Genomic DNA, 22,640 nt, shown 5'->3' on the forward strand with positions numbered 1-22,640 from the left:
AAATGTGAAATGTCAATCCTGTAAAGACGCGGCTTCATAAACATGTCTAAAGATTTTATAAATAAATGTTTCCCTGAGACATTTAAGTCTCTTTTTATTATCTATGATAATGATCGAAGCAGACGAAATAATTAAAATTTGTACTGCAAGCGGGACTCTATCTCGGGTCTTCTTGCTTGCTAAGTAGAAATGCTAACCATTGCACTTCCACAGCACGGTGCTCAAGGTCGCTGCACGAAGCATTACGTCCAATGCTGGGGTCCTTGCCAATATCGGAGACCCCTGGCAGTAGTGACAATATGTAAGGGGAAAATGAGCCGGCCGAAGTGGCCGTGCGGTTAAAGGCGCTGCAGTCTGGAACCGCAAGACCGCTACGGTCGCAGGTTCGAATCCTGCCTTGGGCATGGATGTTTGTGATGTCCTTAGGTTGGTTAGGTTTAACTAGTTCTAAGTTCTAGGGGACTAATGACCTCAGCAGTTGAGTCCCATAGTGCTCAGAGCCATTTTTTAAGGGGAAAATGAATTGAAGTTTGTGTTGGGGAGAGCACTCAGGTTAGGTACTTTGAGCAGCAATGATGTCTAGCGAGCTGTGGTGGTTGCCGGCACGGTAACTTACCGTGTTCGGTCAGAGGGTTAGCTGCCCTCTGTAATAAAAAAAACTGAGTTAATCGATCAACAATGAACTTAAACGGATGTCTTACGACGTCCGCCCCGAGCAGATGGAACGAACATAAGCGAACAAAAAGAGGGAGGAAAAAAATGGTTAGCGTTTATGCCTCGCAAACAAAAGACCTGGGTTCGAGTCCCAGCCGCAGTACAAACTTTTATTCATTTCGTCTGCTTCGATCATTGTCTAAAGATTGTTAATCAAACTAAGTATTCAATAATTACGAATCTGTAACTATGTTGCGACAGAAGATGTAGAGAAAGAAGAAGAATGGCTACCAATTACAATTTTTTATATAGGAAAAAAAGTGAAGGAAATAAGAGCATGCAACACACATCTGTGCTCAATTTATGAAAACCAAGTGCAAGAGAACGTTCACTGTTTTTAAAGATGCAGCTTTCGCCAGACATATATCGCTGGTCATCATAATTAATACTGTCTGCAGAACTGTACACAAAAAAATCGGGTAAAAATTTAACTACTGAGATTAGTGGGATGTAATGTAAAAGGTAAGAATTTATTTAGTCTGCAAGAGCAACATTTGTAGTAAACATTATGTCCATAAGCTACTTTACGATAGGTGGATTCACCGAGTAGTTCACTGCAACCTGTCCGCCGTTTCAGTGAAGAGACCACAATGTGTCGCCTAACACGCTGCACACTCCATTCCTTCGTAGATAACGCGACGCAGGTTGAATGCACAAGTAGCCTGGGCCACGATATCATACATCTGGTTCAGCCCTCCACGACTTGTGGTTTGCAGCTGACCCTTCATATAGAAGGACTAGTTATATACAGCCGTTAAACAGAACACATTGCCTGCAGTACGAGGGTGCAGTGAGCACCCAGCGTCTCCCGACAACATTATTATTGCTAGTTTGCTATTTCACATTATTTCTATACAGAATAAACAAAAAATATATATAGAAAACTATCCTATGCAAAAGATATAAAGTTTCAACCATTATTACAAAAGTGTTTACAGGATGATTATGTGTACAGCTTATCAATGTTCAAACAGAGGAACAAGAGTGTAAATATCACAATAAAATGGTAACAGAAGTAGTAATTAACATTACCGCTTGTTTCCTTGCGCTTGAATGACTGTTTAAAAAAATACTGAACAAATCACATGAGTACAAAATACTGAGGACACGGAACAGTAAATTTTGATCAGTCTGCTATCGTCAATCGGGGCATATTTAATTAATTGTTAGAACTAAGCAACACAGCTATTTCAGACAATTTCGGTGTGAGATGAATTTGTTCCTTCTTCGAAAGTAAAGCAAGTTTCCGGACTTAGGGCAACGGAAGAAGGAGGAAAGGGAACTTTACAGTTCGGAATACTTGACAATTCTCAACAGAAAATAAACTAAGTTTCAAAAATTTCTCGGTCAACAGTGATGTGATGCATGTTTAGGCTGGAAGAACGTGTCCAGAAGGCGAGAGAGGGAATGTACTGTGCGGAGCAGTTAGTGTGGGTTGCTGGAGAAGACGCTGGGCGCGGACTGGATGAGGCTGACGATGTCCTGCTGGAAGGAGAGCGGCTCCGTGCTCGGGTCGTACCGCTTCACTGGCTGGCCATCCTTGGACACCAGGAACTTCTCGAAGTTCCAGCGGACGTCCGACAACAGGAATCGGTTGTAATCGAGGCTGTGCTTGTCGGAGAACCCAGTGCGGGTGGAAGGGCACCGACTCTGCGAAAATCAGCACGTTCCACTGGTTAAACATTTAGCACAAACTCTATTCCATGACTTGAAATAAAACAGTCTCGGTTGCTGTCTCATTTCAACAAATTCATAACCGGTTGCTGTGCCAGGTGCCTAGTACGGAATGGAACCAATTTTACTCTATTCCATGAGATGTTTTATGAAGCAGAACGCGAGAGGCACTTTTATACAGGACTAAAATGAGCTACTAAAAGTCTCTGAATAGACAAAGGGACATACGTCTGTTGAATTCCCCTTGAAATGGGTGAACGAGGGCTTACCTCCTTGCTGCATCTCCATTTCGTTTAAGTAAAGGGTTGCAAAACAGTACTTTCCTGTTTTCCTAAATTATGTTTCATTACCTTCAAATTTGTGAGGGAAAATTTGTCTATTTTTAATGTAAACTGAGAGGTGATATAAAGAAGTAGCCTTGTGAAAGCTCCAATGAAACAATTTATCTGTGTCAGCCACTTTTTATTTTCTTCCATGACGCGTTTCGTAGGTTTATACTCTTATCTTCAGGTGGAAAACAGCGATATATTCTTACGTGTGTATCGGCTGGGTGCACTAGTTATTTGTTTCTATTTCATTTTGCGACAAAAAGTGTAACAGGCACTTGCTATCGTCATACGACACGAAGATTATACATCTGAAATGGTGATGGAATTACTTACAATCTGCTCCAGTGTACAGAGCCCAGCAGTTCGTCGTAAATGAACATCATTGACTTGATTTTTCACACAGATACACAAACCACTAATATAAACACACCAAAGATTGTAGCGATGTAAAGATATGGTACTTTGCCTCATGGATCATTCGTAGTTAATTTACATTGTGGATCAGAGGTACATATTGCAATAACAAAATTATTTCTTTCTTTATAACATCTTATTAAAAGTATTACATTGCAATATATATATAAAACTTGCGGACTTTATATATATACACCAAATCTAAAAGTTTATACATATCTATAGAACTTCGAGACTTGGTGTACTATTTCCTGTTTCTCTACAATGTTTTGGGATTTTTCATTGATTTATAACTGATTCTGGAAGAAGAAGGTAGAAAGAATTATAATGAAAGTGTACCTGGAAAGCTCTTAAAGAAGCTCATTGCCACTGTCTCACCTTTTTCTTTTAGTGTGTTCTGTCCATGTTTTCTGTTGTGAATGAAAATTTCCAGCTCTACATAAAGGTCGACTTTGCGGGCTTTATTCATTTTGTGAAGTATTACTAGATTGTCCTCCATGTTACCAAACAAATGTCCGGTGTCTTGAATGTGTGTAGCTATAGCAGATTTGCTGGGTGTGTAAGCTTTGTCCAGTCTGACCTACATATTGTATAGAGCACATCTTGTATTCACCTGAGTTGGAGAATTGATCTTTATTGATTTTTGTATTGTGTGGCATTATATTACCTAATTTATTGTTTGTGGAGAAAGCAACTCTTACGTTGTATCGTCCCAATACATTAGCAATTTCTTGTGATACGGTACCTAAGTTGGGAAGGCATACTATCCAGGCATCTGCCTGTTTGTTGTTATTTATGTTTCTGTGTATTCCTTTCGTAACTTTCTTAGATATTTTCTCTATGGGTGTAGGTTGAAAGCCATTTGCGGCTGCTATCTGTCTGATGGCATCAATTTCATTTTGGAGTGTTTCCGTATTTAATGGCATTTTGTGTACTCTGTGCAACACGGATCTAAAGCTGCTAATTTGTGTGTGTGTGTGTGTGGGGGGGGGGGGGGGGTTGCATGAAGAAGCAGGGAATTTACATCTGTAGTCCTGGGTTTTCTGTAAATAGGAAGCATGTGTTTACTTTTTTTTTTTTAGTGATGTTGAGAAGTTCAAAAAGTTTATTGACTTCTGACTTCCATATTCACAAGTGAACAGAATGTTCTTATGCAAGATGTTGAATGCCTGAATTATTGCCTCAACATTTTGTTTGCCTCCCCCCTATGTTATTATTAATGTGTCATATCTTTTGCAAAACTTAATGTGTTGTACATTTGGGCTGTTGTTAGTGAACAATTTTTGTTCAAGCTGGTTAATGAATGTCAGCTATGGTCCCTGATATACTACTGCCCATTTCTAGGCCATTCAGTTATTTATATTTTTAATGTTGAAAATGAAATAGTTTTAATTACGTACCAATTCAAGCAAATCTATGAATTCAACTACTTCAGCCACTTTTTGAGACTGTGTTTGATAACTTCCACTGCTTCATCTATGGGAATTTCGGTGTACTCATGACATCTAGTGATATCTGGATTTGTCAGGAGCAGGAATCAGGAATGTTTAGTAGCTCATGCGCTAATGTAAAACTGTCTTCGACAGATCAGTCTGTTTCAAATGTGTAGTTGTTCCTCAGAATCTCATTTAGTTTATGTGTCAACTTATAGCCTGGGCTGTATCTAGAGTTAACAGTAAGTCTAATAGGACCGTCCTCCTTGTGAATCCTTAACTATGACCCCAGTTCTGTTGCTTTTGGGTTCATGGATACGCATCTGTATTTCTCCTCAGTAAATAAGAAGTCAGTTTTCTGTAAGAGTGCCTTGATCTCAGCTTGAAATTTGTCTGTTGGATCTTTATTTATCTCTTGAATATTGTTTTGTTGAAGAATTATAACGTTCTCTCAATTTAAGTTTGTTCATGTACAGTCATCAATGTACTGCCCCTGTCTGCTTTTGTTGCTATTGCTTCTTGTTCTCCTCGTTTCTTGTTTGTGGATTTGAGTGTTTTACGTCCTTATTGGATTTATTTGAGTTTTTTACTGTCCCTATTGAATTTAGAAGTCCTGCATTTTGTGCCGCTGAGTTCTCATTCCAATACATTATTTACTTGTGTGCTACTGAATTTTTTGTATTATTACTGCCGAGGTTGACAATAACACAAAAATTTCAGTGACCCAGAAGGTGGTGTATTAGAACGAGAACTTAATGGCACAAAATGCAGTGCTTTTAAACCCAATAAGTACAGTAAAACACTAACCCAATAAGGACAGCAAAACACTCAAAACCATAAACAAGAAACTAACAGAACATGAAGCAATTGCAACGAAAGTACTGACACAGATATTACTTTATTTGACTTTTTTTTGACATAACAGTTGTAGTTTCCTTTTAAACAGTTCAGCATGGGCGACATAAGGAAGTAGCCTCACAGTGAGGTGAGAATGTTATGGAATAGTAATATGCTATAGATGGCGGCAGTATCGCGTACACACGGTGTAAAGAGCAGTGCACTGGCGGAGCTATCATCTGTACTCTGGTGATTCACGTGAAAGTTTTTTTTCGACGGGATTATGGCTGCAAGACGCGACCTTAGGACCAAGATTTGCAACTGACTGCAGAGGTGGTCTTCTGCGTTCGACGGTCATCTTGAGTGCATACCGTAAGTACAACATAAGGCTACGTTCACACGGAGTGGTTTGTATCGGAGATTTGTGTCCGCCAGAAGTCGCGAAGAAAAGTATCTCGGCTCATGTACTTGTATATCGCGACTTAGTTCAGGGACCAGAGCCCGGCAGAAGCAGCCAACGTGAGCGTTCTGACTGGCGACATGTAGCCAGTCAGTTTCACGGAACATGGCGTCCGGTGCAAAACTTCTATTTCTTTACGCTAGCGCTGCGAATATAATTGCAACAAGGAGGTATAATCGGAGAGAGGAATGTAGGTGGTGGGTGCGCAACTTTCTCAGTAAACTGTGTACTCATAGATCTTACAGTTCAGTGATGAGTGACCTAAAAGTTCAAGACTACAGGGTTTCAAAAATTTTTTTCATGTACCTATGACGGACTTTTGAAGTATTACCAGATATGACATCTAAATATTAAACATTACATGATACAAATTTTCGAGAAGCTGTAACCCCTGCTGAACAACTTGCCGTTACATTTCGATTTTTAGCTACGGGAAAATCATACAGCTTCTTCTACATCTACATCTACACAGATGTACGTACGGTGCGTGGCCGATGGTAACCTGTACCACTACTAGTCATTTCCTTTCCTGATCCCCTCGTAACAAGAGCAAGGGAAAACGACTATCTATATGCTTCAGTATTAGCCCTAATTTCTCGCATCTTATCTTCGTGGTCCTTATGCGCAGTGTATGTTGGCGATTGTAGAATCATTGGGCAATCGCTTCAAATGCTGGTTCTCTAAATTTTCTCAATAACTTTCTTCGAAAAGAATGTCGGCTTCCCTCTAGGGATTCCCATTTGATTTCCCGAAGCATCTCCGCAACATTTGCGTGTTGTTCGAACCTACCAGGTACAAATCTATCAGCCCGCCTTTGAACTGCTTCATTGTCTTCTTTTAAGGCGACCTGGTACGGATCCCAAACACTCGAGCAATATTCAACAATAGGTCGCACTAGCGTCCTAAATGGAGTCTCCTTAACAGATGAACCACACTTTTCTAGAAATCTCACAATAATTCGAAGTCGACCATTCACCTTTCCTGCTGCAGTCCTCATATGTTCGGCCCATTTCATATCGCTTTGCAACGATAGGGCCAGATATTTAAACGACGTCTCGAGCAAGACAGTACTAACGCTGTATTCAAACATTACAGGTTTGTTTTTCCCCACTCATGCGCACCAACTTAACATTCTTCTACATTTAGAGCCATTCGTAACATCAACTATAAATTTTGTCCAAGTCATTTTGTATCCTCCTACAGTCACCCTACCGTACACCACATCATCATCATCAGCAAACAACCACACATTGCTGCCCACCCTGTCCGTCCAGTCATTTATGTATATAGAGAATAACAGGAGCCTATCACACTTCTCCGGGGCACTCGTGACGATAGCCTTGACTCTGATGACGTTCGCCGTCGAGGACAACATATTGGGTTCTGTAACATACGAAATCCTCGAGCCACTCACATATCTGTGTACGTATTCCATATGTTCGTACCTTCTTTAACAGACTGCTATGGGACGCCGTGTCATACACTTTCCGGAAACCGAGAATTATGGAAACTGCCTGTTGCCCATCATCCGCAGTTCGCAAATACATCATGTGAGAAAAGGCCAAGCTGAGTTTCGCACGAAAGATGCTTTCTAAAACGATACTGATTCGTGGACATAGTCTTCTCGGCCTCAAGAAAATTGATTATATTCGAACTGAGAATATGTCCAGTCCAAGGATTCTGCAGCAAACCGATACGGTTCTGTAATTTTGCGGGTCCGATCTTTTGTCCTTCTTATGCATAGGAGTCGCCTGCGCTTTTTTCCAGTCGCTTAGGACTTTGCGCTCGGCGAGAGATTCGTGATAAATGCAAGCTAAGCAAGGAGCCAAAGGCCATAGACTACTTATTGAAAAACTGAATTAGGATTCCATCCGGACCTGATGACTTATTTGTTTTCAACTCCTTCAGTTGTTTCTGTACACAAGGGACGCTTATTACTATGTCGTGCATTTGGGAGTCTGTTCGATGGACAAACGACGGTATGTTTGTACTATTCTCCTGCGCGGACTTCTTCTTCAAGGTGAAATTTAAAACTTCGTCTTTCGCTTTGACTTCTTCAACAGCCACACCAGACTGGTCGACAAGTGACTGGATGAAAGCCTTAAATCCACTTAGCGATTTTACATAGGGCCAGAATTTTCTCGGGCAGATCTTTTCCTAAGTTATGACGTTGGTAGTAGTTGTATGCTTCGCGCATAGACCTTTTCATAGATGCAGGAATCTCCATTAACGTCTGTTTGTCGTCATTTGCGTGTTCTCCTTTGAAGAGAGTTGGTTCAAATGGCTCTGAGCACTATGGGACTCAACTGCTGTGGTCATTGGTCCCCTAGAACTTAGAACTACTTAAACCTAACTAACCTAAGGACATCACACACATCCATGCCCGAGGCAGGATTTGAACCTGCGACCGTAGCAGTCGCACGATTCCGGACTGCGCGCCTAGAACCGCGAGACCACCGCGGCCGGCTTTGAAGAGAGTGCAACAGCCTCTGCTTTCTCAGCAGTTTCCGAATCGCGTTATTAAAGCATGGTGGGTCTTTATCGTCCTTAATCCACTTACTAGGTACATAATCCTCCAGACCACGATTTACAATTTCCTTAAACTTTGCCCATAATTCCTCCACGTCCATCTTACTTGAACTGATGTCAGTTCACTGTCTAGGTGCCATGCAAACAACTGCTTATCTGCTCTTTCTAACAGTAACACTCTCTAAGCCTTCTTCGCTGACTTATCAGCTTTCGTAACCATAGTTGATATAATGACATCAAGATCACTTATCCACTTTTTAATACTGGCGTTGTCGATAAGGTACGGGCTATTTGTAGCTACGGGGTGTAAGATATTTCCACTGCATATGGGCTGCCAGGCTAGCTGTTCAAGACAGTTTTCTGAAAATGTGTTCAAAAGTATTCCACACGACTGTGTCTGTAGCACCTGCAATGAATCCGCAGACATCCCAGTCTATACTTGGTAGGTTAAAGTCGCCTCCAACAAACAATGCATGATCTGGTATTTACGCGCTACTGAAAGTAGACTTTCTTTGAATGACTCTAGAACTGTCACAGCGTAACGGCTGGCCGGTAAAAACATCCAACAATTAACTTGTTTTCAACTACACCTTTTGTATGAGAGTAGATAACTCCACTGCCGCACTTCACTTCGACCTCAACCGAGACTATATTTTTGTCAACTACAATGAACACTACCCCTCCTACGGCCTCTAATCTGTCTTTCTGATATACGTTATTACACACATAGCATTTCCATATCCAGAATCAGTGAATTAATACCAAAACTGTTGGTTTGTTTACATCCTTCAGGAAGAGGAGCGAATCATAGGCGTACCACTTCCCTGTTCGATCGTGGTGTCTTACAGGATCAACATTTGTTAAATTCACGGAGGAATTGTGACCTCAGATTTTGAATTTTAGTGCCTAATTCTTTATCGGAAACGTCGAAAAAAATGCTAGCTGGTGGACTGCAACTCGTTTGGCGATGCGGTTTTTGAATTCGAGGAATGTAGGATTCATAACTATCGCCTTTCGCGAAATTCTTCTATTAGTTTAACGGTATTATTTTTCGTCCACTCCATCTTCATAAACTGCTACTGGAAGTAGCACCCTAGATACAACCCACGAGTCTACCTGTGAAATGACTGCGCATGCGCAAGCGCAGTAGAAAGTTTATGAGGGATTTGTGCTGTTTTCTATGAGCGAACGGATACAGACACATTGCCTGCTAAATGTGCCGGGCACAATTCTACGCAACCAATTTCTCAGTGTGAACCTAGCTTAAGAGAGATTAGGACTCGTACAGAGGTATACAAACAATGATTTGTATCTCCGCTACGGTCGCAGGTTCGAATCCTGCCTCGGGCATGGATGTGTGTGATGTCCTTAGGTTAGTTAGGTTTAAGTACTTCAAAGTTCTAGGGGACTGATGACCACAGATGTTGAGTCCCATAGTACTCAGAGCTATTTGAACCATTTGTATCTCGCTCCATTTGCGAGTGGAACGCGAATGAAGCGATCTACATCTACATTCTACATTTATACTCCGCAAGCCACCCAACGGTGTGTGGCGGAGGGCACTTTACGTGCCACTGTCATCACCTCCCTTTTCTGTTCCAGTCGCGTATGGTTCGCGGGAAGAACGACTGCCGGAAAGCCTCCGTGTGCGCTCGAATCTCTCTAATTTTACATTCGTGATCTCCTGGGGAGTTTGCCACTTGAGTTTGCTAAACATCTCTGCAACGCTATCACGCTTACGCGCCGCTCTTCTTTGGATCTTCTCTACCTCCTCTGTCAACCCGACCTGGTACGGATCCCACACTGATTAGCAATACTCAAGTATAGATCGAACGAGTGTTTTGTAAGCCACCTCCTTTGTTGATGGACTACATTTTCTAAGGACTCTCCCAATGAATCTCAACCTGGCACCCGCCTTACCAACAATTAATTTTATATGATCATTCCACTTCAAGTCGTTCCGTACGCATACTCCCAGATATTTTACAGAAGTAATTGCTACCTGTACAAAATACGATCCGCCAGGCACTGTACATTGGCTGCAGGAGTATGTAAGTAGATGTATACGAGGTGCGGCTAGAAAAAAACCGGACTGATGCTGGAAAAAACATTTATTTACAATTATTTACAATTTTTATGTTATCTCCTTCAATGTACTCTCCTCCTCGGTCTCTACACCGTTCCATACGAATTTTCCACTGTTCATAGCAATGCTGCAGATCATTTTCGGTAAGTCCATACATTACTTCCGTCGCTTTTTCTTTTACTGCTTCAACAGTCTCAAATCTAGTTCCTTTCAAAGCTGACTTGACTTTAGGGAAAAGAAAAAAGTCACAGAGGGCCAAATCAGGTGAGTAGGGTGGATGATCTAAGATGGGAATGTTGTGTTTTGCCAAAAAAGTCTTCACTGACAACGCACTGTGAGCTGGGGCATTGTCTTGGTGAAGGATCCATGACTTTTTTCTCCACAAATCGTTCCGTTTTCTCCGTACTCGCTCACGTAGGGTAGCCAGGATGCTAATGTAGTAATGCTGATTCACTGTTTGTCCCTCTGGTACCCAATCAATGTGCACAATCCCTTTGATGTAAAAAAAAAACAATCATCATTGCCTTGAATTTCGATTTTGACATTCGTGCTTTTTTTTGTCGTGGAGAACCAGGAGTTTTCCAATGCATCGATTGGCGTTTAGTTTCGGGATCGTAAGTAAAAAGCCACGATTCATCGCAAGTAATAACATTTTGTAAGAAGGTGGGATCACTTTCAATGTTTTCCAGGATGTCAGAACAAATCATTCTTCGGCGTTCCTTCTGTTCAATTGTGAGACACTTTGGAACCATTTTTGAACACACTTTGTTCATGTTGAAACTTTCATGAAGAATCTGCCTAACACTTTCCTTGTCAACTCCTGTTAACTCAGACACTGCTCTGATTGCTAAACGGCGATCTTGTCGAACAAGTTTACCGATTTTTTCAATGTTTGCATCAGTTTTTGCTGACAATGGTCTGCCAGTGCGAGTGTCATCACTGGTGTCTTCGCGGCCATCTTTAAATCGTTTAAACCACTCAAACACTTGTGTTCGCGATAAACAATCATCGCCGTACACTTGTTGTAACATTACAAACGTTTCACTTGCAGATTTTCCTAGTTTGAAACAAAATTTGATGTTAACACGCTGTTCTTTCTGTACACTCAACATTTTTCGACGCACAGACAAAACGTCAATTACTTAAAACAGACGCCACGGGCAGACTGAGTGCAGGAGGCAGATGAAACTCGAGCAGTAGGCGGAGCGAGAGTCAGGTGACAGGCCACGCGACTTTCAGCCTTATTGCATTCGTTTTATTGTTTCACCAGTACTAGTCTGGTTTTTTTCTAGCCACACCTCGTATAGCACGTAGCGCTGAATTTGTTGACAGTAGATTCGCTCTTCCCCTCTCACTCACTCACTCACTCACTCACACACACACACACACACACACACACACACACACACACACACACACAGAGCCTTTGCCTGCAGCTCTGGTGAACAAGAACATGCCGTTTTCCACATGGCGCGCACCTTGAGGAATGTGAAGAGCGGGTGCTCTTTGTCTCCGTTGACGTCCGTCTTGGCGAACATCTGGAAGTTGGGCTGGAAACCGCTTCCCGGCCGCACGTAGGCGATGCCGTTCAGGATCTCCGTGGCATTGGCGCCCGGCTCTTGCTGTGGAAAACACACTCAAACTTAGTACCTACCTCTGGCAATGAGAATTTTGCAAAATGATTCAGCCGATTTCTCTTCCACGTGAATAAAGCTTCAAACTTGGGGTGAATTTCAACTTATGTATCGAAACTAAAAGTCTACTTTGGTACCGGTTGTAAGTTGCTGGGCCATGTTGTACTCGGTAATGGTCTCACTGGTGCAGCTAGCTCTGTCGGTAGTTTGCTATCAAATGAGATTCGATTCAAAAGGGCGATAACACAACAGGAAGCGTTTTGCATGATTAGTTTCAACAGACGCAATTCAGTAACATCTGTGAGGTGTGATTTTCATCGAGAGCGCACCGCTGCACATCGTACAGCTCATATCATTCGACGACGGTACCGTAAGTTTCAAGACAGGGTAGGTAACGATCCCTGAAAAGGTTATATGCACATCTGGCAGGAAATGCATTCCATTGGAGGTACGCCGTCTTGAAGATGGAAGTAGAAGATCTTTGACAGTGTGGACGTCAGTGATAAAGCACACACGAGAAGACACTAGGCAAGTGGTAATGTTGTGTCTGTACTAGTTTTTTAGCTCCACATTGAAGAAGCGGTCGCCGACAATCCTCGTCCACACATTGTCTAAAATTGTGCTGAAGATTTGCTGGAACCGTACCATGGGGATTCTCCGTACCCCACAGGCGAATATCGAGAACGTTGAAAATACTGCCCCTCATAAAGGTGGCCTTATCTGTGAATAGGATGGACGACAGAAATCCCAGCCACCGTGATGGCCTGAGCCACAAACCAGTGACAAAACCGTCGCCGCGGAGGCAAATCCATTGGTAACATAGAGGTCTGCACACATTGTAAGGATTGCAGGTAATGACAGTTATCGTGGAGAATATTCCTCACGATCCTATCACTTAGCCTATGCTGGAAGACCATCTTCCTGGAGCTGATAGCGGGGTCATACTCCAAAACCTGTTATCTCTATCTTCAAGCGGTTGTACTTCTCTTGAAACGCGCAGTTCCGACCATAGGTCATTTGACCTTTTTTGCTCCTTATCCTCTGAGTAATCGTTTGTTGCCGTTTGTCTTCATTTAGCAAAGTGAACCTGTATAAAGGGAAATCCACGTCTCCCCCGTGTTCTCGTTCAAGATGTAGAGCACGTTTAACAGCGTTTCCCGTTAGTTCACAGAAATCCACTCTTCGTTCCAGCTGAGAGTTAAGACATTCCTTATGTGCTTGTCTGGCATGTTTATCGAAGACGTTTGTATTTCAAACCATACGCGATGCCCTTAGTACAAGCTCTTTGTGATGCTGGTAAATAACAACATGAAGTGATGGGCTACGTTCCGTTTAAGTGAAAAGATAAACTGCCGCAACCTAAGAATATCAGATACACGACAGTCACATACTTTAGTCGAGTAAGAGAGAGACACTATAAAGTTCACGTATTTTGTGCCGTTTCCAGAGAAAAGATTTACGGCCTGTTCTTCTCCGTGGAAAAAAAAGGTTACAGTAATGATCCGCCTGGAACGTTTCACATTTGCGACTACGTAAAAAAATTTCATTTTTCATCAGGACGGAGCACCATCGCACTGGCACCTGCATGTGAGATAATTTCTTAAAAATGAACTGCCTGAATGATCGATGGAGCGTACGGATATCTCAGTCCACCGTTAGCCTGCAAGGTCCCATGCATAAGTAACAATTCACCCCAAGTTTCTGTCTTCACTCGTACAGAAGATAAGGTCTTGTCCGACCAGATGAATATTTTTATAGGACCCTGTACTAGCGAGAGTTAGTAAGCGATGCTTCAAAAATGAAGTAGTTTAATAAGCTAAAGGTAGTGGGCAATCATATTTGTAATAGCTGAAATTAGTAATATGTGTTCTAATTTGTACTCAAAGAAATAAAGGAAATTTCTTTAATTTTTGTCCCATTTTAACTTTAATAATTAGTAATCACAAAATAAGTATGAAAGCCGAGCTCGGCTCAGTTGTCACTCACCAGACCAAACTGATTACAAGGAAAACCGAGGACAGCGAGATCATCCCCCATACTGGATTGTAGTGCATTCAGTCCATAGTAATGGGGAGTGAAACCTCAGTAAGTCGCCACGTTGACGACTAGCACCACCTGTTCAAGAATAAAGACAACAACGTTTTTCGAAAACATGTGAATATTAGTCTGATTATGAAAAATAAATGTTAATGAGGTAGTTAAAGTAAGGCTCGAACAAAACAACAGTTCTGTCTGTGACAATATCAACCTCTCTGTTAAGGGTTACAACTATCAGGTGAATATTTGAACTTTTCTTTGTTAATTATTTAAAACAAATATTAAGAGTTAGGTTTGCTGAGCTTATTTGAGATTTTAACTCTTTTCTGAGTCTAATGTAGCCTCTAGATGATGACTCCAGCACTGGAAGACGGAACGTTAGGCAAAGAAATGTCCTTTGGACCGCGGCCTAATGCCCGTAGAGCAAAAATCTGCATGTTCTTAGAATTTTTCGTTCAAAGTATGAACTAAGTTATCCATCGATTTCTTTATATTTCCAGTCTTCCCTGCTTGTAGACTGGTTTCTCATGTTTGTAAGTGGGAGTCGGTTAGTCGACATGTGACATCGCTCCCAAGATTCCTGTACTCATTACGTTTCTTAGTCACTGTGTGTTTTTAGCTATTTTCGTCAACCCTCTTAGCTCGTCTTCACCAGAACATCTCGAATGGGCTCCCGCTGAGTGGACAGCGCAACAGTAGCTAACCTTTTGAAAGGATCCACATTCCATTCCGCATAACATAACCTATCTGTCTGTGGGACGCTAATATGTAACAGTCCTTGTTTCGCACAAGAACATCGGGAGCACGATCTGGAGTTTTCCGTTGCTCCTGTCACGTGACTAGACTCAGTGCTCCTTTTTCCTTCTTCGCAAGGTTGGTTTGTCTTTTAAGCATTTTTCCTCCGAGCAATATTTCTGAAGTGACAGTCATTTCCTCCAGCGATGCAATTATTGTTGATTTTCCAATTTGTCCGATTTCAGCTATTATGTCATTTTAAAGTTGTCGAAAGCTTTACATTTGCCCTCCATATCCTGGTAACTGGAAAGCTTGGTGACTTGTCCTCGTTCACGCCCTCGCACGATCTCTGACACTGAAACGGGGTTGCGTGTTTGCACTGCTTAGTTTCACTCTATTATCTCGTATGGTGTTGCATTCTGTGCGACACCGTGCGCTCACTAAGCCTACGAAAGGGCAATCTAACAGACCTATTGCGCCAGTTCGCGAAATTTGTAGAGGCCGTTGTTCAGATGTCCTGGAATTCCAAGTTTGGTAGCCCTGTGCAAATATCCCATTATGGGATCAGTTGTTGACAACACTGACTCATTCAGAAGAAACTGCAACATTAATTCGGCGGACATTAGGCAGAAAAACGATGTGCACTTGGGTAACATTTGCTTGAGAGTGATACAGAAAGGCGCTCATGGTCCCAAGGAACTCGATAAATACATTGAAAAAGCGCAACACCAAGAAGAATTTGTGCGACATAAACGAAAATTGGTAGGCGTGTTTCTACATCTGACAGACGATGTCTATTCAAATTTCACGCCAATCGCATAAGAGGGGGCTAGTGGCGTCACTATGAGGATGCAAATCAGCTTTGCTTTAAATACACCCTTTAACAGTGTTGAGCGTTAGTTACCTTTGAGATCGAACGTGGTTAGTTGACGTTTGTCAAGAATGCTTTTCAGGCGATGAAGGAGCTGTTATCAACATCTCACTGAGTTCGAACGAGGAACTGGATGTTTCTCCTACGATATTGCAAGAAGGCTTGGCAGGAATGTAGGCACTGTACACGATTTCTGGGAGCAGTAGTGAGGAGAATGTAAGGTCGCCAGAAGACCGGGCTCCGGACGGCCACGTGGTGCTACCGCGAAAGGAGATCATCGTGTTCGGCGTATGGCTGTGGCGCATCGTACTGCGTCTGCAGCAGCAATCTGATGAGTACATGGCACGACAATGACAGAACGAACTGTTGAAAATCGGTTACATCAAGCATAGCTCGGAGCCAGAAGTCCAGTTGCGTGCATTCTACTGACCCCAATGCATCGCTATTTACGACTTCAGCGGTGTTAGGAGAGGGCAGGGAGGTGGTCTGTTGTGTTTTCTGATGAAAGCTGGTTCTGCCTTAGTGGCAGTGATGGCCGTTTGTTGGTTAGAAGGGATCCAGTTGAGGGCCTGCAACCAACCCGCCTCCGTGCTAGACACGCTGGACCTGCACCTGGAATTATGGGCTGCGGCGCGATCTCGCATGACAGCAGGAGCACTGGCGTGGTTATCGCACGACCGTGATTGTAAATTTGTACGTCAGTCTGGTAATTCGACCTGTTGTGATGCCATTCATGAACAGCATTCAGGTACAGGGTACCGTTCACCCGTATTCCGTCAATGCCACCCAACATGCTCCGCAGAGTGTCGACATGTAGCCTTGGCACAGTCAATCACCAGATCTATCTCCATTTGTGCACGGGACATCATCGGACAACAACACCAGCAACCAGCGTTAACCGTCCCTGCACTTACCGACCAAGTGCAGCAGGCATGGATCTCCATCCCATAAACTGAATACGGCATCTGTACAACACAATATATGCACATTTGCAGGCTTGAATTCAACATTCTGACTGTCGCATCGGTTATTAATGTAGCAGCATTTCACATTTACAATAGCTTATCTCGCACTTACATTAACGCATGATCTTGCTATGTTACTCATTTAAATATATTAGCCGGACAAATATATTTCATTACTCTACATGAATTATTATTTGGTTTTGCGGTTTTTTCCGTCAATGTAAGTAAATACAGGATGGCGCACGAAATGTGTTACCATTTTGTTTTTGAATATAAACTTTATTGTCAATACAATCTGAAAGGACCATATACTACAATGAAGAGCCGTCCATGGAGATCTGTTCTAACTCAGCACATGCTCAATATGTCCACCATTTCGTTTCCTAACTTCCTTCAAACGAACACTGAAGTTAGTGATCACCCTACGGCACATGTCTTCCGTAATTTCACTGCAAGCTTGAAGAGCTCCATTAAGTCACGTGGAAATTTCAGGAAAATTTTTTCCTTTAGGTACCCCCAAAGAAAAAAGTCACATGGATTGAGGTCTGGACTATTGGGGGGCCAATTTTGTCCGTCATTGAAGCGACCTGGAAACCTACGTGAAATGATCCGCATGTTGAAATGCTCGTGTAAAAACTCCAACACAGTGTTTGCAGTATGTGGCCTTGCTCCATCTTGCGTGAGCCACTACGTGTTGAAGGGCAAGGCAGTAGCAAGAAGCTGTGGAATGAAGCTATTGCGAAGCATGCTCAAATAACGCTCGCTGTTCACAGTTTCTTCAAAGAAAAAGGGTCCAATAAGTCTGTGACTGGAAATTGCTGCCCACGCTGTAATCCTCGGAGCATAATGTTGTCGTTCATGAAGCACTTGTGGTTTTTCAGTGGCCCAGAAGCGTACATTTTGTTTGTTAAACCACACCGTCTAAATGAAAATGCGCCTCGTCTGAGACCAAAAGTTGTTGAGAGTTTCTGCCCTATCCTCCGCTGCTTGTGTTCTTCAGTGACTTCTGTGCACAGGTCATCTTGTATGGGTACATATGGAGGTCACTTTCAAGAATGCGTTGAACGGAGCGTCTGGATATTCCCAGTTGCACTGCTGCCTTTCTACACGATTTCCCGGGACTTCTCTGTACAGCAACTCGTACTGCTTCAGTATTCTCCGGTGAACAAACAGGCTTAGCCCGGGGTCGCTTCGCTTCCAATACTGTTCCTTCCTGTACAAATTTATTGTACAACCTGTGGATGGTCTTCTTGCAAGGGACCTATTGTGTGTTAAACTGTTGTAGAAAACGCCTCTGAGTCACAACAAGGCTTTTCCGTTTCATGAAAAAGTAACACAATTGCCGATCGTTGCTGTGTCGTCTGTCTTCCATTGTCAGCCATTGCTGCTTACTAGTCTCCTAGCGGCAGTATCGTGAATTACACGTCATTTCGTAACTCACTTGTTTTTCCAAGCTCTGCTGGCACTGCTGTAGAGATCCCAGAGGGATATCTAATGTGCGTCGTAAATTGTGAAAGAAACAATTGGTAACACATTTCGTGCGCCACCCTGTAAATGTGAAACTTTCTGGCAAATTGAATGAAACTGTGTGGCAGACTGGGACTCGAACCTGGGAGCACTTCTTTTCGCGGGCGGGTCCCGTACCGACTGACGACTTCAGCGTACAGTCCACTGCAGAGTGAAAACACATCCTGGGAAATAAATATGAACTGGACAACGCTACCGCTAGTGCTTTCTTCTGCAGCACAACATGATAATGCTGCACTTATTGCTGAGGCAGATACCTGGCTTAATCGGACTATAGCGAAAGGATTCGTAAGGTTAGTGTCAGTGAATGCTGTCGACCTTGCCGCGGAACTTGGAGAGGCTAATGTTGCGCTCGCCCCAGATGTCCTCGGCGGTGTAGTTGTAGATGGAGTCGCCGTCGTTATAGTCGTTGGAGCACTCCATGGAGGCGACCCGCTGCACCGCTTTGGCCGCCCCTTCGCCCACTGCCAGCGCCGCCAGAAGCAGCAGCACCGGCCCCATCTTCTGCAACACAAGTGCACATTACCTCACCACATGCGCCAAATATGTAATAACATTCACTGAAGAGCCAAACATGAAGGCAACAGTCCAATGTTGCCTCGTGGCGTTGTTGCCACGTGACGCGTTAAAGAAAGTATACGCTTGTAAACGGAGCAGAGATGAGTGAGGAATCATTCTAGCGACGATACGGGGAGGGGGAAAATGGGGAAAACAACTGAGATAGATGAAGTGCTGACTGCTATGGCCCAACGCCTGGGAACGGGCATCTCGAAAGCGGCGAAGCTGGTCACTTGTTCGTGTGTGCTGTCCTGATCATCTGTGTAAAGTGGTTGGCGGAAGACGAAACGACGAGTAGGCGACAAGGTGTTGGATTATCACGCCTCATCACAGAATATAGAGATCTGAGGCCTGCCCACTCTGTACTGCAGCTTAGGCGACGTTCTGCAGCAGGCTTGACTACAGAGAACAGTGCTTACGCAGGTACAAATATTTCGGGGCGTACCGTTCGGTGCAAGCTGTTGTTCATGGGGCTTCTTAGCAGAAGACTGCTACACGTTCCTATGCTGACCCAACGACATCGTTAGTTCCAACTACGTTCCGGGTCATAGAGATGGGATCACGGATCAATGCAAACGCGTCACCTGGTCGGATGAATCACACTTATTGTTACACGAGGTCGATCGACGTGTCCGAATATGCCGTTATCCAAGTGAACGGCTGACGTGAACCGCGTGAAGGACGCAGCCGTTCGGGCAGTATTCTGATAAGTCGATCATTCATCTGGGTATCCATAGGTTCTATAGTAGTAATGCGAGAGTCATTCCATATGTCATGGCAACTATGGTATATCTTGTGATAATGCGACAACACGAGAATTCTGTGATGTGCACTGAACCGCTACGGCAGTATCTGAATGCCAACATGAAACAGGGTACCAGTACAGGAGATCACAGTAAAGTTTGATATGAAACACACTCACTGAAACTCTGTAAATTTATTGTGCACGAGTACAAATGGAAATAAAAAATAAATAAAATCAACTGTTGTGCTTCAAAACAGTCCCCCAGGGCATATACACAGAGTTGCCAATGCGGGGGGGGGGGGGGGGGGGGAGGTGTTGAATGCCATTGGCATTGCTATCAGTCTAAAGCCGAAATGCCGTGAGGATATTCACCCTGTCTGCAAAGCGCCTCCCACGCAATGGTTTCCTTAGTTGTGGAATGAGGTTTAAGTTGCATGGGCTGTGATCTGATGTGTAGGGTGAGTGAGAGAGGATCCATCTTCTAGTACGGCCGATCTCACACTGGATCTTTCACACTCTGGTACCGACCCGTCCTCGCAGGCGGTCGCAATCTGTAGGTTGAGTTTGGTAAGGATTACCACAGCCTTTCGAATGCGTTTACGGTGTTGGCGCATATTCCCGAGGTATGACAGTTTTCACGACTTACGGAATGACTCTCATATACGTCTACGTCTACGTGATTACTCTGCTATTCACAATAAAGTGCATGGCAGAGGGTTCTATGAACCACCTTCTAGTTGTCTTCTACCGTTCCACTCAAAAACGGCGCGCAGGAAAAACGAGCACTTACATTTTTCTGTGCGAGCCCTGATTTCTCTTATTTTATCGTGATGATCATTTCTACCTATGTAGATGGGTGCCAACAGAATGTTTTTTACAATCAGAGGAGAAAACTGGTGATTGAAATTTCGTGATAAGATCCCGTCGCAACGAAAAACGCCTTTTTTTTAAATGATTGCCACTCCAATTCACGTAGCATGTCTGTGTCACTATCTCCCCTATTTCGCGATAGTACAACACGAACCGCCCTTCTTTGCACTTTTTTTCGATGTCATCCGTCAGTCCCACCTGATGCGGATCCCACACCGCACAGCAATACGCCAGAATAGGGCGGACAAGCGTGGTGTAAACAGTCTCTTTAGTAGACATATTGCACTTTCTAAGTGTTCTGCCAATGAATCGCAGTTTTTGGTTTGCTCTACCCAAAATATTATCTATGTGATCGTTCCAATTTAGGTTATTTGTAATTGTAATCCCTAAGTATTTAGTTGAATTTACAGCCTTAAGATTTGTGTGACTTATCGTGTAATCAAAATTCAGTGGATCTCATTTAGTACTCTTGTGAATAACTTCACACTTTTCTTTATTCAGGTTCAATTGCCACTTTTCGCACCACGAAGATATCATTTTGCAATTCGTTTTGGTCATCTGATGACTTTACAAGACGGTAAATGACAGAATCAACTGCAAACAATCTAAGACGGCTACTCAGATTGTCTACTATGTCATTAATATAAATCAGGAACAATAGAGGGCCTATAACACTTCCTTGGGGAACGCCGGATATTACTTCTGTTTTACTCGATGACTTTCCATCTATTACTACGAACTGTGAACTTTCTGACAGGAGATCACGAACCCAGTCGCACAACTGAGGCGATACTCAGTAGGCACGGAGTTTGGTTAGAAGACGCTTGTGAGGAACGATGTCGAAAGCCTTCAGGAAATCTAAAAATATGGAATCAATTTCACATCCTCAGTCGATAGCACTCATTACTTCGTGAGTACAAAGAGCTAGTTGTGTTTCATAAGAGCGACGTTTTCTGAGTCCGTGCTGACTATGTTCAATGAGCTGTTTTCTTCGAGGTAATTCATAATGTTCGAACGCACTTTGACCTGAACGTGAACGTTATTGCGGACCATCTGCATCCATTCATGCTTGATGCCATCTTCTAGAAGATAAATGTCCGTGTCCCAAGCCCAGAATCGTGGTACAGTGCATTGAGGGACATGATTGTGAACTCACGTTGGCGTTTTGCTCACCAAATTCGCCTGATCCCATAGTGCTCAGAGCCATTTAAACCTGATCTGAACCCGATGGAAAACGTCGGAGACGCTGTCGTGGACCAGCTCCGAGCCCATAAACACCACTCACCTGCAATTTACGGAAGTTTCGTGACCTGTGCGTAGACATCCGGTGCTACGTACGTCTGTAAACGTGCCAAGGTTTTATCGAGTCCACGTCATGTTAAATCGCTTGTGTACTACGTTCCAGAGGTAGACTAACACTATTAAGGAGGCGGTCATGTTTTGGCTCATCGACGTAAAATCGCATGAGGTCCAGGAGTGTGCCCACTAGCTGCCGTTTCATCGTCTTCCTAAAACGCCGTTGGACAACAGCACCGGGGAAACAGGAAAGCCGTCCGCTCTTCCGGCTGTTGGTGAAAGGAAGAAAGTAAGACTAGAGTTTAATGTCCCGATGGCGACGGCGTTACGTTCGAATTGGGGTCGGAAATCGGCAATGCCCGTTTAAAGAAACCATTGCAGCATTCATCTTAAGCAATTTAGATAAACCACGGGAAATCTAAATCAGGAGGTCCTGGACGGGGAGATGAACAACCTCCTCGTGAACAGACACCAATGTCACTTCTGTGCCACTTCGCTCGGTTTCAGACTGTTAATGTCGGATTTGCAAAGCGGACCACTATCCTTCTTTAAAGTCCTTCTACTGCCGCAAGGAGACTAAGTAGACATGGTTTCTCTTATCCAGGCAGAAGAAATCCTTGGAAGTGCCAGAAATGCGATCTAGGTACTCGGAGACACAAATGATCCTATAGAAACAAAGACAGACAGGCATTTATGTTTGCTACTGAAAAGTGATTACTTCCGTTTGTACTCTACACGTTAATGAGAAGCACCTAGGCGATCATGGTTGAGAGAGATCGTCTACTCTACAGAGAAATTTGGAAATATTTGCAAACTGACCGTTGAAAACTTATTGCTCGAAAAAAATCTTTTCTCGCGCACTTTTGATGTATAACTGTGATTTTAGTAGTCAGCTACGTTTATGTAATGAAAATTGATTGTCGGTC

General features: G+C 43.2%; 1 protein-coding gene across 1 annotated transcript in view; it reads right to left on the bottom strand.

Annotated features, from left to right (window-relative positions):
• Window positions 1–1,165: 1,165 nt before the first annotated feature.
• Window positions 1,166–22,640, bottom strand: part of LOC126194090 (glutathione peroxidase-like) — a 120,461-nt gene continuing 98,986 nt past the window's right edge. Inside the window, exons 2-5 of the mRNA XM_049932738.1 lie at window positions 18,564–18,749; window positions 14,097–14,225; window positions 11,955–12,098; window positions 1,166–2,364 (exon numbers count right to left, since the gene is read on the bottom strand). Of these exons, the coding sequence (XP_049788695.1) occupies window positions 2,140–2,364; window positions 11,955–12,098; window positions 14,097–14,225; window positions 18,564–18,746 (681 nt within the window). The 5' untranslated portion in view covers window positions 18,747–18,749 and the 3' untranslated portion in view covers window positions 1,166–2,139. The remainder of the gene's footprint in view (window positions 2,365–11,954; window positions 12,099–14,096; window positions 14,226–18,563; window positions 18,750–22,640) is intronic.

This window comes from Schistocerca nitens, chromosome 1 (genome assembly GCF_023898315.1).
Source record: "Schistocerca nitens isolate TAMUIC-IGC-003100 chromosome 1, iqSchNite1.1, whole genome shotgun sequence".
Classification (NCBI taxonomy): Eukaryota; Metazoa; Arthropoda; class Insecta; order Orthoptera; family Acrididae; genus Schistocerca; species Schistocerca nitens.